Consider the following 16571-nt stretch of genomic DNA (forward strand, 5'->3'; position numbering starts at 1 on the left):
TTTCTACTTCCTCCCGCACTTTCGCACATTTTCTTCGTCGAGCGTCCGCTCCAGTTGAGGCAGCACTGCGCACTACTTGCTCCATTTCTTCCAGTGCCCGCTCTCATTGATGACGCACTGCTTCTCTGAGTACCGTGATCGCTAGTGGTTCAAGGTTCACACAGCCGCCGCCCAGGCGGGAATTCCTGGCGCAAAAAGTAACCGCTAACACATCCAATACACATCCGCCAAAATTAATCACGAAATATACACCAGAAGAACGGAAATCTGAGCTGGTTGGTGCATTGCAAATCGAAAACCAGCGCCAGTACTTGAGACAAACACAGGAAAAGAATAACGGACAAGCGCTTACTAACAACGGCAGTTTATTAGCCAGAACTTCAGTTGTTAGTCAGAGCTTGTCTGTTATTCTCTTCCTGTGTTTGTCTGGAGTAGCGGCGCTGTTGTTTTATTTTGAAATATACACCCTAAGATTATAATTATATCGTACAATTTTCTCGCGGTAGGGACCAACCTGCATATGACAAGCGAGGGCTTTTGAACAGTTATATTACGAAGACGTTTTGAGACCACACGCAACAGTATTAACAGCGCGTACCTTATTCAATAGTAACATTAAACAAACAATAATTTCAAGCAGCGTATATACTCACTCACATTTTCAAGCAATCCGGCCAGTTCCGTTTCCTTCTTCCGCTTGATGCCGGCGTGTCCATGACGTGGTGCAAGCGGTGTATTGCACTGAATCTATTTGCCACTACCTTACGTACCTCAGAACGTCTATCGAAGTGCACATGTGACATATCAATTCTGCAGCCCGTTCAAAGAACCACAGCACAAAAAGCAGCAGAACTCAAGGAAATAGCGTCCACAATCGCACCGCACTACAGCAAAGGCAGCATGGTGACATCGCACCTCTCCGCCACTAATGACTTCGAATTGGTACGGATGTACCTATCGGTGGCGTTTCTGGTTTATTTAATTGTCGCTCCCTAGACGAATTTTAGGTTTCGGAAGCAATTTGCAAAATCGTGTCCGCAGCACTTGTAATTGAGAAGACGTAGAGGTTAATGAGTGGTTCCCATCGATAGAGGGTGATGTAATGTTGTGTGCGAAAAAATAATTAGGCCAATAGGTTAATTAGGTAAATATTTAGAGGCGAAAAATGTAAAAGTAAAGGTGACAATGGTCTCACTAGCGAATGGCTTGGGGCTAAATAAGTTAATTAAATCAGTCAGTTAAAGGTTACGTCAAAGATGTGACGTCACGTAACCTGAAGTCGAGCCAAAAAAAGGACATAGGAAGAGATTGGCGCACAATAAAGTACCTAAGACTAAAATGAGCAAACAAGATGTGAATTAAACAACTAGAAGCAACCGGAAGCAACCAACAGCAGCATCCGTGCTTTCGCATTACTCCAATGCAGATTAGGCAGTGCTCATTAATTTTAGAGCGCAGCTCTTTGGTGCCCGTTCCTGCGTTTCGCGTCGTCGTCGGCGTCGACCGCGTCGGCCTCGTAACCCGCTCCGCCCCCCTTTCATCCTCCCAGTTCGAGCCAGCGCTTCGGCAACCGGAGCCTCACCGGAAGAGGGGAGGGGGGTACACTCAGCGGCGAACAATGGGGGCAGGAGCGCGCGCAGGAACCGGAAAACATACCCCCGGTAGCCACGATCAGAGTTCTCGGAATGTTGATTCAGAATAATACGCAGAACACAGAAGCTTTACGCCGGCTACGCGTCACGGCGCACCAGATAGGTGGGCTGGTGAGACGCATTGCCACACTTCGCAGGGGTATGAGAGAAGCCGACCTGTGCAGGATCATCCAAGCATTTATGATAAGCAGAATCATGTACGCTCGCGCGTACTATCATCTGCGTCGTAGGGACGAACATGCACTTAATAGCATAATTAGAACAGCATACAAAGCGGCCCTTAGCTTAGCAGTATACGCTAACTCAGATCGACTACTGCAGTTAGGAATTTTTAACACACTATCTGAACTAATTGAAGCCCATAAGACAGCACAAGTGACCCGCTTGTCACGCAGCCTTGCGGGACGCGTGATTCTCGACAAGCTCCACATACACCCCACTGAGGAGGTGTGCGCAACATCCCATTTATCGGCTGACATAACTAGTAGACTAGTTGTTAAACCAATAGCCAAAAACATGCTACCAGGTAGACATGACGCCCGCAGGAAGACAAGGGCACAGACCCTTGAGAAACAGTACGAGGACGATCCTCAAGCAGTGTACGTGGATGCAGCTCAACACATCAAAAACGGAGCATACGTGGCATGTATGGCCACTCCAAAGTCAACCTTCATTAACGCCATAACATTTCATGCTAGCTCCATATGCGAGGCAGAGGAAGTAGCTATCGCATTGGCCATCGCGGATCCCCACACCAAAACTATTCTAAGCGACTCAAAAAGCGGCGTTCAAAATTTCGCCAAAAATTCTGTAAGCGCACTCGCGGCGCGAATTCTGCGCAACCGATCTCTCAATCACAACATCAATCTCGTATGGGTTCCGGCTCACGCGGTTAACTCCGGAAACGAAGGGGTCGACCGTCTAGCCCGTGGCTTAACCAACCGGGAGACGAGAGATCTATCGGGAACGGACGCGCCTGTCGAGGCACCGCGCACATACGCGGAGGTAACAAACTTTTATCGCGAGCTAAGATGCACGTACCCCGCCCCTCACCCCGACCTCGACCGGGTGCAAGCCACGACACTCAGACGCCTAAAAACAAAGGCCATTCTTAGCCCCTTCCGACTATCGTTAATTACAAACGGAGAATTCAACCCTGCATGCCGGCACTGCGGTGACGGGACGCAGGCCACTCAAGACCATATACTGTGGGAATGCGCCAGCAATCCTCCTCCAAAGACACTCTTGCCAGCTCCCTCAGCGGAGGAATGGGACAAGCTGTTGGCCAGCCAAAGAAAAACTACGCAACTGGCCCTCGTCACGCGAGCTCAAGAGGTCGCTCCCGACTGGAGGCCACCCTAGACTAGCCCCAGCCCGAAATATTTCCTTTCATTTCGTGGCAATAGAAGTTGTTACCACCACCACGAGGAAAGGAAGAGGATGGGTGGGGGGGGGGGTTGGGGGGGTGTTCCCAGAGGCTACCGCCGCTAGCGAGTCAAAACAACGTGACTGCGTAGATTGATTTATGGGAAGGGAAAGGCGCGGTAAGTGTCTTATTTGTTCTCTGTGGACACCTCAACCACTCCGTAAAGGAAGGGAGGAAGGTGGGAGTGAAAGTGGGGAGAAAGAGGTGCCATAGTGGAGGGCTCCGGAGTAATTTCGACCACCTGGGGATCTTTAACGTGCGCTGACATCGCACAGCACACGGACTCCTCTTCGTTTCGCCTCCATCGAAACGCAACCGCCGAGGTCGGGTTCGAACCCGGGTACTCCGGCACAGTAGTCGGGCGTCTTACCACTGCACCACCCCGGCGGGGCTAAACTGTAGAACAGAACTCCGTTGCCGCCATGCAGAAAGAGGAAGAGGGGGTCACCCCTCTTCCTGCGTGGTGGCGAGGGTGCTCTCCCGGTTGCCAAAACGCCGGCTCGCTGTCAGCGGATCACGGTGCGTGCATCCCATTCTCACTCGCCTCACTCGCTAGCGGCGTCAGCGGCATCTGTTCATCGCGTAGCGTTTCTATGGGCCCACGCGCTGCTTCCCGCAGCCTTTCGATAACTCAATTGCTCTCCTCTTTTCTCCGACCACAAAACTTCTTTCATAACAGCCAAGAACTGTTAGTGGAGTTTTTCTTGATGGAATACGTGTGAAAAATAAAAAATAAAAAGTTGTCTGTAATTGTACATCCATGTCTTGCTAGAAATCTTTGCCTCATTATATCGAAAAGGTGAAACAGTTGATAAGCTGCTCTCAAATTTCACATTAAGAAGTAGCATAATCGTGGGCAATTGTTTTTAACTGTAGCTTTCTAGACGAATTTTTGGCTTCGGAACCCAGTTTAGGCGCTCTTTCTTTTTCTCTTTCTGTCTTTCTTTATGTCTCTTTCATTTTTTTAGAAAGGCAATATGCAGTCCGAGTCCAGGGCTCTAATTAGGCGCAAAGCTCGCAGGCTGAAGAAAAGTGGTTTTTGCACACATCTTCCACCGTCATGAAGGCACAGTCTCGTTCTGTACTGTCTTCAAAAGCAGTGGTTAGGGGGATTCATCTCAGTCCGCTTTCAATGGATCTTTTAAACGTGTGTTTGGATCGCTCTGCACCAGAAAAAAGTTCAAAATCGGCGCATGAAGACAAACAATGGAATCCGTAGGTGCCGCGTATGCACTTGTTATCTCAAACAAACAGATTAGCACTGGCATTTTTTTTTAATCTTGCTACCTATAGTTCTATTCCACTTGTCGGAAATCTTGAATTGTGTTCCGCTTGTTTTCTAAAACTTCCGCTTTTTGTTTGTTATTATTTATGTAACTCCACTCCCCTTTATAAGGCCTAGGCGATTGAGAGTATGGAAAATAAATAATTAACAAAACGAAACAAAGTAGGAATGTAATCAGGGGTGTTGAATACTTGAATATTCCTATCGTGTATACTATCAGACATCTTCTGATCATGGTGGTACCATTTAAGGTATATTTCCTACCCTGCTTCTAGTGAGGTAATAATGAGGGCGTACAAAGGTAGTTGCAGTCAAAAAACATAGTAACAGCAGGAGTTACTACCATGTTACTACCTAATTTCCCTTTAAGGTAGTAACAAGGTCGTAAGACGGCCGCACAAATGTAGTAACGGTTAAAAAAGGTAGTGACGGGAGCCGTTACTACCTTTTAACTACCATTTTTTTCTAAAAGTGTATAGATGGTTATTCTAGATCCCTCGCAACATCAACGGCATGCATGTTTTAAAGCCTCGTATCGTTTCTTTGGCGGCTTCGCGGGTGCATCGTTCTCGGGTTACTTCCCGCATCTGCGCATGTCCTGCTCGCTACGTATATCGACGGTGGTCTGCGGCGGTACGTCGACGTTTTCTTTCCAGGAGCTCTTCTGGGTGATTGTCGTGGCGAGGCATCTCGTCTTCTTGTGACTTTGATATCATAAGGTACCTTTTGCTTCAGATGCGGCGCGCGCGAGTCAAGGCGAGTGATAAGCGCTAAATCTGAGTAAGGAATAGCTAAAGAATGCTTCGCATTAAGAGGATGGCTGTCGCATTCATGACATGCGTGTAAGCAGTCTTGATCATGCTCCTCACAGCATAAAGGACAGTGCAATACACGCAAAGCGGGTGAACGCACCTATGTTGATACTTCTTTTCTGCGGCGCTTATACAGACACATATATAAGTACTTAGAATGATCTGCATATGCAACCACCCATCCTTTCCTGTCCCGTTCTCGATAGCTCTTCAAGCATAATTCTGTGCGTAAGCGCTCACTTGTTGATCAGCGTATCCCTGTGCATTTCTTCCTTTTACTCCACGTAATTTCCCCTGCTCTTTCTACCAAGGAAACACGTTGACTTCTGCCATTGCGTCTAAGTCGGCACACTCTTTCAACTCCAAATACAAATCGAAACACCATGTACCCTATCGCTTTGCAACACCCTTGCACCTGTACACCCTTATTGGGCACATGGGTGTGCTGAAGGTGCCAATGCGCGAATCGTACCATTTTTCAAAAAAGCAGCAACAATAAGGGTGTGGAAAGGGTGCGCTTACAGATGCTGCACCCTTAAGAGTGCAGAATATATAAGTGTATTATATAGATACACTTACAGTGTATAGTGTATTATCAGTTCAGTTCAGGCGTTCAGTCGTGTCCGACTCTTCGTGACCCTATGGACCATGTCACGCCACGCTCTCCGGTCTCTCACTATCTTATTAACATCACATAGCTTCATCTGCAATGCCTCGAGAATGCCATCTAACCACCGCGTTCGCTGCCTACCCCTTCTCCGGCGACCCTCAACCTTTCCCAACATCAAATCTTTCTCCAGCGACTCCTCTCTTCTCATCAGATGACCAAAGTAGCTGAGCTTTAACTTTAGAATTTGACCCTGCAATGAGCAGTCAGGGTTTATGGTCGACATAATCGACTGATTTGATCTTCTGGCAGTCCAAGGAACTCTTAAGAGTCTTCGCCAGCACCACAATTCAAACGCGTCAATTCTTCAGCGGTCAGCCTTTTTCACAGTCCAACTCTAGCATCCATACATCACAACTGGAAAGACCATAGCACGGGTTATACGGATCTTGGTTGGCAGACTAATGTCTCTGCTCTTTACTAGGCGGTCAAGGCTAACCATTGCTCTCTTTCCCAGAAGCAGGCGTCTCCTAATTTCATGGCTGCAGTCTCCTTCCGGTGTAATCTTGGCGCCCAAGAACAGAAAATCTGTCACAGCTTCCACTTCTTGTCCATTGATGCTCCAGGACTTGATAGGGCAAGACGCCATGATCTTCGTCTTTTTAATGTTCAGTTTAAGCCCAAACTTCTCACTCTCTTCTTGTACGCCCATCAGAAGTCTCTTGAGTTCCACTTCACTTTCTGCCATTAAAGTGGTATCATCCGCATATCTAAGGTTGTTGATACGTTTTCCAGCAATCTTCACTCCAGCTGAAGACTCGTCCAGACCGGCCTTCCTCATGATGCACTCTGCATATAGGTTAAATAGGCAGGGCGACAGTATGCAGCCTTGCCTCACCCCTTTCTTAATCGGAAACCTTTCAGTAAGACCATGCCCAGTTCTGACTGTGGCCTCTTGCCCTTCATAAAGGTTCCTGAGGAGACAGATGAGGTGAATTGGAACTCCCATCTCTTGGAGAGCTTGCCACAATCTGCTGTGATCTACGCAGTCAAACGCTTTCGCATAATCAATAAAGCAGAAGTAAATGGGTTTCTGGAACTCTCTTGCTTTTTCCATGATCCAGCGAAGGTTGGCAATTTGGTCTCTAGTTCCTCTGCCCTTGCGAAACCCAGCTTGCACGTCCGGAAGCTCCCGATCCACATACTGCTGCAGCCTACCTTGCAGGATTTTTAACATCACCTTGCTAGCATGCGAAATAAGCGCGATCGTGCGGTAGTTGGAACAATCTTTGGCACTGCCTTTCTTTGGAATGGGGATGTAAACTGACCTCCTCCAATCCTGTGGCCACTGCAGGGTTGTCCAAATCTTTTGACATAATGTATGCAGTGTGTTAACAGCGTCGTGGTTGAGGTTTTGAAGCAACTCAGCTGGAATACCATCAATTCCGCTAGCTTTGTTCTTAGCAAGGCTGGCTAAGGCCCATTCAACTTCACTCTTCAGGATGCCCGGCTCGAGATCAGTAATCACAACCGTCCTATGTTGGGTTTGCACATCCGGGTCCTTCTTGTACAGTTCTTCTGTGTATTCCTGCCACCTCTTCTTTATCTCTTTATCTTTATATAGTGTATTATATAGTGTATTATATAGATGGACACTATATCGTTACCCCAACCCTTGATGCTCCCCTAATCCGAAGCATTGCCCTTGCTCATACCGTTGTCACAATGGCTGCGAGCCAAGCATGCCTCCCTGTTCTGAACTTTGCGTCGCAAATCCAGCCCCTGCCGCATGTCATCTCGCTCGCCACTCTGTGTCCTGTAAATGAATGGGATCTCACTGTTGTGACTATCGGTTTACCGCCCTTCTCTGAATTTCCAGTCTCCAAGACTAGGCCAAGATGATAGCTCCGGACCTTTCTGCTCCACAAACTCATGCACTTTGTCAGCTGCTGGCATCTTTCAGATACATTTTTGATTTTGATCAACGCCCATTGACTCGAACCACTCTTGTGCAGCAGCGCATACGCACCGGCGACGCTGCTCTTATTTATCGTCGTCCTTATCGCGTATCCGGGGCTGAACGCCAAGTAATCTAAAAGGAGCTTGACAAGATGCTCGCTCAAGATATCATAGAACAATCGACGAGCCCGTGGGCGTCCCCAGTCGTGCTGCTCAAAACAAAAGACGGAAGCTGGCGCTTCTGCGTCGATTATCGCCATCTCAACAGCATCACTAAAAAAGAAGTGTACCCTCTTCCCAGAATTGATGATGTCCTAGATTGTCTCCATGGAGCTAAATACTTTTCTTCATCTTGTTGTGGCACCACAGGGACGAGGATAGATACGGAGAAAGACAGACCAAGTGCTCTACTTGGTCTTGCCCAGTTTTCTACTCTCGTTCAATACTTCTCTTCCATCGATTTACGGTCCGGGTATAGGCAGAATACTGTTGGCGAAGAGGACCGTGAAAAAGCGGCCTTTGTCACACCAAACGGCTTGTACTACTTTAAAGACATGCCGCTTGGCCTCTGCAATGCACCGGCGACCTTTCAACAAATGATGGACACCCTTCTTCGCGGATTTAAATGGACAACCTGCCTGTGCTACCTCGACGACGTCGTCGGTTTCTCGCCGACCGTTTCCTCGCCCCTTGAACGCCTCCCCAGTATTCTCAATGTATTCCGCACAGCCGGCCTCCAGCTCAATTCATCGAAATTCCAGTTTGGTGGCAGCCAACTCACCATTCTCGGACACATGGTTGGCACGGCCGGAGTCTCGGAAGGATGTGCGCAGCTTTATTGGCCCCTACTCTTACTTTCACCGCTTTATCAAATATTTTGTCCGTATCGCTCGCTCTCTCGCCGACCTACTTAAGAAAGACACCACTTTCCCGTAGAGCCCTGACCAGCAAGGTGCGTTTTCAACGCTTATAAGCTTACTGACGTCTCCCCCCCCCCCCCCTTCTTGGCTCATTTCGAACCCTCAGATTCCACTGAAGTTCGAACATACGCCTGTGGATATGGGATCGGTGCAGTGCTGGCTCGCCCTTTGCATGGGTTGTCGCTAAATTCCGATCTTACTTATTCGGCCGTTCTTTGTCAGTTGTAACTGACCATCACATGCTTTGTTGGTTGTCATCTCTGAGAGATCCCTCCGGCCGTCTTGGTAGCTGGGCCCTGCGCCTTCAAGAATACTCATTCAACGTCGTCTAAATGTCGGGGCGCCTTCATCAAGATGCCGATTGTTTGTCTCGCTATTCTGTAGAGCCCTCTGATTTCGGTGACACAGAGGCAAGTCCATGTGTCTTCGCACTCTCCAATCTCGCCAACATAGCAGGCGAAAAGCGCAACGACCCATCTTTAAGATCCGTCATTGAAGGTCTGACATCTGGAAGGACGGATTTTTCTCTGCAGCTTTTTGTGGTACAGGATGGTGTCTCCTACCACCGTAACTTTCATAACGATGTTTCTCCCCTTCGGTCGGTGATTCCCGAAAAGCTCCGCTGCTCTGTTACTGAAGAACTCGACGACCTGTCCACAGCTGGCCATCTCGGTGTGTCTCGCACTTACGACCGGTTACGGCGTCGTTTTTTTTTTTTTGGCCTGGACTATACCGCAGCATACGGAACTACATCGCAGCCTGCGATACGTGTCAGCGTAGGAAAAAACCATCTTGGTCGCCAGCTTGCCTTCTCCAACCTATTGATGTGCCCCTGAAACCACTTTATTGTGTTGGGCTCGACCTTCTTGGCCCCTTCCCGATGTCACGGTGGTGTCACAAATGTATCGCAGTGGCAACCGATTATGCGGCAGGCTACTCTATCACACGAGCTTTACCCCCAGCTGCGCTACGTATGTCGCTGTCTTTCTTCTACACAGCGTCATTCCTCATCACGGCGCTAATCGTCAATTAATCACCAACCGCGGTGGCTACTTTTTGTCCCGAGTTGCTAAATACATCCTGCGTTCATGTTCGACGAAGCATAAGCTCGCGATCGCCTATCATCCCCAAACCAACAGCCTTACCGAGCGCTTCAACCACACACATCTATGTGTAATCTGATCACCACTACTGGGACCTCTCGCTGCCATATGTGACCTTTGCATACAATTCTTCCAAGCACGAAGCGACGGGTTATTCACCCTTCTTCCTACTCTTGCAGGCACCCCGCTTTACTTTTGAACACACTGGTTCCGCCTGCTGGCCGTCCCATAACTACCTACACATGTGACGCCATTGCGCAAGCCACTGAAGCGCGCCAAGTAGCCCGTAGTCGACACCTCGCCTCTCAGACGTCTGAGAAGTATTCCTACTATAGGCCACATCGCCACGTAACCTATGACCATGAGTCCTTGGTTCTTTTATGGTCTCCTGCACATTGCATTGGTCTTTTGGAGAAACTTTTGTCCACTTATAGTGGCCCTTATCTAGTGGAGCGCCAAGTCACCAATATGACGTGTGAAATTGCCCCTCTTGTGCCCACGTCCTCGTCTCTCGACCCACTTCAGCATTGTCCATGTTTCGCGCCTGAAGCCATACGTACTCGCTCCTTCTTCGCCAGTTTAGCGCCGGGACGACGCTTAGACCGCCGGGGGGCCATGTTACGCGATGAGGACAGTGTTTCCTTCTCTTGCCTCGCGGAAGGGACAAGGAGATGACGACGAAGTGGAACTGGTTCCGTGTTGCTGCTCGCTGCTATGCCAGTTAAGGCTGTTGTTAATATACTGTAAAAACATTAAGTTTGTACGTAATAATATATATATATATATAAATAAATATATTTATATATATATATATATATATACTACTTTAAAGACATGCCGCTTGGTCTCTGCAATGCACCGGCGACCTTTCAACAAATGGACAACCTTCTTCGCGTATATATATATATATATATATATATATATATATATATATATATATATATATATATATACATACATTGTAAGAAGAAGATGATAGAGCGCCGACACAACCGACGATGAAGACTGCTGGGTTCCTGGCCAATCAGCTGGCACGCGCACTGAAAGCGCGGACCGTCTGGTTCGGACGGGATCGTGCTTCGCTCCACGGTCGTCTTCTGTCACCGGTCGCCGTCTCCAGTTCTCTGAACAACACCCAATAAACCCCTCTTCATATGGTAGAAGTGCTTGGTGAGACTCTTACACGATCCCCTTGGAGCTCCACAGTCGTACGATAACTATGGCGACAAACCAGTTAGGCCAGTAGCCAGTGACAGCCACTTCGCAGTCCATCGCATGCTCCGGTGCCATTCGACAGCGAGCACCGGCAGTTTTCAGCGGGCAGAGCGACCAGGACGTTGAAGATTGGTTGACCTCGTGCGAGCGGGTGAATCGTCATAACAACTGGGATCACCACTGCAATCAACGTCATCTTCTACCTGAGTGATGTTGCTAACCTATGCTATCGAAATCATGAGGCCGACATACCAACCTGGGCTTACTTCAAGGCAAAGTTCACGGTCATTTTCGGTCGTCCCGCAGTGCGGAAACTACGCGCTCAAGAAGCCTTGCGCGTACAAAGGGCATTGGTGCTGATGCATTTCGCATGCTGTGGGCAAAGAGCCCCACCACGGTGGCCTCAGTATACAACCTTTGTAACAGTTTCGAAGAGTTGTTCAAGCAACGCGTCTGCACTCGTCACCCTCCCGCATCTGCTCGTCCATCTCTGGCCTGGCTGTGAGCCGCGACTTATTGGTTCACACCAAAGATTTCGTTCGATATGAGGGCTCCAGCTACAGCTTGGGCCTATGTCTGGCCCGCGCCCGTCGTCTACAGCCCAGCTGCTTACCCCTACGATCCGACACACCATCACGCACGAGGTGTCCAATGCACTTCCCAGTTTTGGCCAGCCAGCGCCTGTGACGTATGCCAGCATATATCTTTCAAGGTTTAACCTTCACCTTCGCACTAAAAATATTCTGGCTTCCTAACAATGCTTCCCCACTTTTCTATGAAGTCATGCCTATTCCGCTCACTCTTCAACGCAGGCGTTACACTTCTAACTTGTATTGTGAAGAGCGGCCACATATTCAGTGGATACCTCTAAGTATACTGGATGCTACAAGCAGAGAGCTCCGGCATCCAAACCTCATCGGCTGGCTTGATTGAGAAACAGTGCACATCTGGAAACCATCGGCCGTCTATTACGAACAAGTGAGGAGGCAGGGTTATCGTTCAGTTAGACGTTACACTTTCTAACCTTCCTAAGCAAACATAGTTTAATGTGCTATTGAAACAGAAGCATTACTGGCATCAGATAAAAATACAAGCGAGCTTTGGCGACCATAGTCCTCAAAAAGTATGTCCAATGGTACAAACACACAAAGTAGCGCTTCATCGCACAATAAACACTATAACCACGTTATCACTTTCATATATGACACGGTTTGGATAATGTCTACAAAAGTGCACAAGGCAGCTTCTCTGATTCATTGACATTTGCTACTGTAGTCATCTCCGTGTGCCGGACTCACACTCTTATGCCAGCTAAACAGAAACGAAGCCACCATTGCCAGGTATGCAGAAACTCGCATGATGTGCAGACATTGCAATAGCGCAAATTAAGGGGAGAGGATGACAGTTCTGTAGCTTCTGAAGGCAACTAAATGGACCATTCTTCAGCTACAATCGGTGCAACAGGACATCGGGTTCGAAAGATTTTTGTGCACACTTGGTTACTGAGCCCATTGAAGTTCATGCTCCAAAATGTGCAAAGCAGCGAACGGAGGTAAATAGATTTGCAGAATGAGTTTTTAGCAGTCACATCAAAGGAAACTTAGAACTTGATAAAACTGAATAATTTCCTATGTGTATTAGCTGGACCTTTTTGTTCGTGTGGAAAGTCCTGTGCATGAGGTTAGGGTACCTTCAGTTTATGCTCCAAGAGCCTTCAAGAAATAACAGTGTCCTCAAGAGCGAAGAAACTGGTCAATAAAACGAATTCAGTGCTTTTCGAAGCCACTAACAGCGTTGTAAGAAATCACCACCGTTAAGAAATAAACTAATGTAACTTCGTGCAGAGTGCTAGAATTGTGTAAACATCAGCAACATTACAAGCAGCTGGGACACTACAAAGACAAAAAATTGAAGCATTGTGTGGACAAGAACCTTAAGCCGGCTTCCAAAGCGTGTCAACATTCTGTAAGCGCATTCCAGAAAATAGCCTTGTATTCTGGTTGCGAATTACGTGAGAACAGCTACTATAAACATGCAAATAAAAGCTGCTAAAGAAAGTGCGCTTAGCGCATAGCTAACAAATGTTTGACAAAATACAGTAAAAAGTATTTCCCCCTAGATGGAGCCACGCCGCTCTCCACAAATGCCTTGGTGCGCCTTACGCAACAAGAACCGGATGTGCCGTCACAGAAAGGCGCACTTCTGCTCCGGATTCATTGATGACCCGGAGGGGCAGGAGAAGGCCTTTGCGAACGGTTCATAGTTGCGCACGGCTTCGGTGCATTCGGGCGACACACGGCGACGGAGACTCATCTCCCTGCAAGTCACGTGGCAGGCTGTGATGAAAAAGACCTGCTCGGCGCTGTACTCCTCCATTCCCGGGAGACGTAGTTCCCGATCGTCGCTACGGAAGCGGAGATAGGCAGCGTGCGCAATCTTCAGGGCAGGAAGGAAAGGGAAGAGAGCCGTCACGTTGCTACCGGAAGTGACGTTGGACGAGCAGCGCGCTAACTCCCACAGGGCTCGCCCGGGAGAGCCGATGTTTTGGGTGCTCTCTTTGTCAGTGTTAACGGTGTCCAAAGACGGTGTCCATGGGGTATGAGACATATCGTCGCTGAGCAGAATTGTCAGCGCGTTGATGGTTCGGGCGAGCTGCGGGGGTACATGCGACGGATATAAAATTACACATTGTAATACTGCAGGTTGTTAAAATACTATCGTAGTTCGTTTTGGAGTTCTGGCACTAAGCGATACTTTAATGCACCATCTGAAGTATATGTGACATAAAACGAACGCTATCACAAAGTTCCCTTGTCTGCATTCAAAATTTTCCCAGAGGTCGTGATAGCACTGCCAACATTGCAATGGTCAGACTAAAGTATTGTTTTTTTTTTTTATCACGGAGCGTCAATGCCGCACAGACATATCTACACCCTCTGTCAAAATATACTTCCCAGGGGCACAATGTATCGCCAAGGATTCCAATCCATCTACGGTGAAAGGTACTCTTGAGCTTATCCCTACGAGACTTTGGGCTTCCATGGATATTTTACGAGAGCCATTACACTCCTTAGATTCAAGCATCGCGGGCTGTGCAATTTTTACAACGGTTGTACATATGACACTAACGGTTTCGCAACGTTATGATGCGCACGCCGTCGGTACGCTGGGAGGAAGATTATTCACACATTTATGCGCCTGTTTATATTTCGCTTAAAAATATCCACCAAGGGTCGCGCACTGTGGAGATTAAAATACCGGTTTATGCATTTTTAGCAAAGTTCACATGACAGTTGTGAAATAAATATCAGTTATCCGTACTTCTATCACAGTCTCATTATATGCACATACAAGGAAGAATAATGCGTTTCGGAAACCATGTTACAAACACCATTCCTTAAACACCAAATAGCAAGTTTAAGAATACCGCACTCAAGCTAGATTATAAAAAATTACACTATTCGCTTTGAGTATAGTGCCATATCTTGATTATAGTCTTGAGAATAGTACCATGGCGCGATATAGTTTAAGCGCACCATATACGGCTGTAAAGGTGTTCCTGCCCTGCCGAACTATTTACGTCTGATTACGCTTGCCCGGCTTTGAAACAGTGGGCTGAAGGAATAGGACGGACAGGGAATACACAAATGGCGCAGAATTGTCCTATTCATTGTTTCTCTCCAAGTTTATATTTTCAACACCTTGCTTGAGTAAACAGCCGAACCCTCACATTTTAAGTATGTAAATCTGGTATTAGATTTTCGCTACTCCACGTTACCTGCATGGCGTACAAGAATCCCAGGCCTCCGTAAACCATGGCGTCGGTGCCTTCATTCGAGTAGTACGGGGCTGCGAGAGCTGCCACGGCGATGGAAATCACGTTCGTCACGGGGTTGTATGATGCCAGGTGTGCCGATTGGAAACGGAACAACCGCAGGCTTGCCTGGTATTCTTCACTCCCGAGTGACTTTTGCAGCTGCTCACCACTCTTGCGCCAGTGTTCGAAGAAACTCTGTGCCGTTCCGTGGTCGTTTCCGTACAGGACTTCAAGGCGTCTGTTGGTCATATATTCTTGGGGTGGCCTTATCATAGTGCTGGTGTTCTGAAGCCGCGTGGAGACAGCATGGATTGCTTTTGTGTCCAGGGTGGACCAGGACCTGATCTCCGCCAGCGCAGTCATGTGCACGTTGCTCAAAAGTTTAACGATGAGCCTGTGATCTTTGGACAATTCACGGTCATCGGTACCAGAGAAAAGAAGCGTGTATACGTTGACAGCGTTTATACGGCAAGCAATCGGGTAGTAGTAAGCGGAAAGAGGGTGTTTTGAGAAGAGGTCTTGCACTGAGCTACTTACGATTGGACCGAGAAGCTGAATGAACCACCATGCCGTGTGGAAGGTCACCTCCCGGGCCGAGTACGATTCGAAGAGGACACGCATCACAGCTAACAGTTTACCGTCGGTGGCCACCAGGGTGTCCTCTTCGGTTAGCTCTGGTTTCACGTTAAAAGCGGATTGGAAGGCATCGACCCAGTCACGGGCTTGGAGTTTAGACACTAAAGCTGGAAACTGGCGAATGACCAGAAACCGAGGTTTTGGGTGTGTCTCAGTGAACGTGAGTGACAGGTTTCCGCAGATAGAGCGCTGAATTTCAACGCTTGCCATTGCAAACTCAATGAATGCGGGCAAAGCCCTCTCTCGAAAGGTACCCGATAAAAATAGGTTGACGACGGTTTTATAGAAGTCGTACCTAATAATCTCTGTATTGATGGCGTCCAAAATATATGGTATGACAGATGGGCTCATGGACACCGACCTTCGTTGCGCGGTGCCATGCCAGGGCTCTATTAGTTCCACGGAGAACCACAATGGCGTGACCCACAGAGCGGCCAGGTTGACCAGAGCTCTCAGAGGCACTGAATAATCGTTTGGGTCACCAAGCCGAGCATCATTAGAGTCTAGCAACCAGGGAAATAATTCCTTGCTCATGAATTCAACTATGCTTTCCGAGTCGTCGATGTCCGCTATGGTGCCTTCAAAGCGAAGACAAGCGTTCATCATCTGCCTCACGCCTTTCGTTACGGGACGACTGGGGTCTTCGCGAAGTTTTGTGCGTTCGCGTAGCCAGTACGCTAAGCGAAAAATTGCCGTGGGCTCACTGTACCGAGTGTCGTTGTGCAGCCACCGGGAGCACACAAACTGCCCAAAATCTTTGCAGGCTTCCTGGCTGTTGTGTAGTTTTAGGCCTAGCCCAAGTGAGTGATCCAAGCAGGCTTTAGTGGCGCAAATTGGAGGAATGAGGTCATGTCTAGTCTTTTCATGGGCAAGGTAGAAGACGATCGTGGCGACGATAATGGCCACGATTGTGGTGGCGAAGAGCAAGAATATGATAGCTGCCGTTCTCTTGAAGGTGCCTTGTTTTGCTGTATTTCGTCCCGGTGGTGACACTGACTGCAGAAGAAAACATTCTTTGTGTGAGTTCTGTTCAGTCTATCGCAGATGCATTTCAAGATACCAACATTTTGTTAAGGGCTGTTGATAAAAATCTATTACGCTGTGACAATATGACTAATCAAGTAGTACTTAAAAACTAG

The 16571-nt window shown here is 48.0% G+C and overlaps 1 protein-coding gene across 1 annotated transcript; it reads right to left on the reverse strand.

The window, feature by feature from the left end:
• Positions 1 to 13163: 13163 nt before the first annotated feature.
• On the reverse strand, positions 13164 to 15159 carry LOC146181067 (neprilysin-11-like). Its single transcript, XM_084575690.1, has 2 exons — positions 14758 to 15159; positions 13164 to 13631 (listed from the first exon to the last, which is right to left on the reverse strand). Exons 1-2 carry the CDS (start codon positions 15157 to 15159, stop codon positions 13164 to 13166), a joined length of 870 nt encoding a protein of 289 aa, XP_084431816.1.
• Positions 15160 to 16571: the final 1412 nt, after the last annotated feature.

The sequence above is a fragment of the Amblyomma maculatum genome, chromosome 8 (genome assembly GCF_055883805.1).
Source record: "Amblyomma maculatum isolate TAMU_Amacu chromosome 8, ASM5588380v1, whole genome shotgun sequence".
In the NCBI taxonomy this organism is placed as follows: domain Eukaryota; kingdom Metazoa; phylum Arthropoda; class Arachnida; order Ixodida; family Ixodidae; genus Amblyomma; species Amblyomma maculatum.

Coding starts and splice junctions, on each gene's coding strand:
- LOC146181067 (XM_084575690.1), bottom strand. CDS start 15,159: ATGACTGCGCTGGCGGAGATCAGGTCCTGGTCCACCCTGGACACAAAA. Junction 13,632..14,757: donor GATTCTTGTACGCCATGCAG/GTAACGTGGAGT, acceptor GTACCCCCGCAG/CTCGCCCGAACCATCAACGC.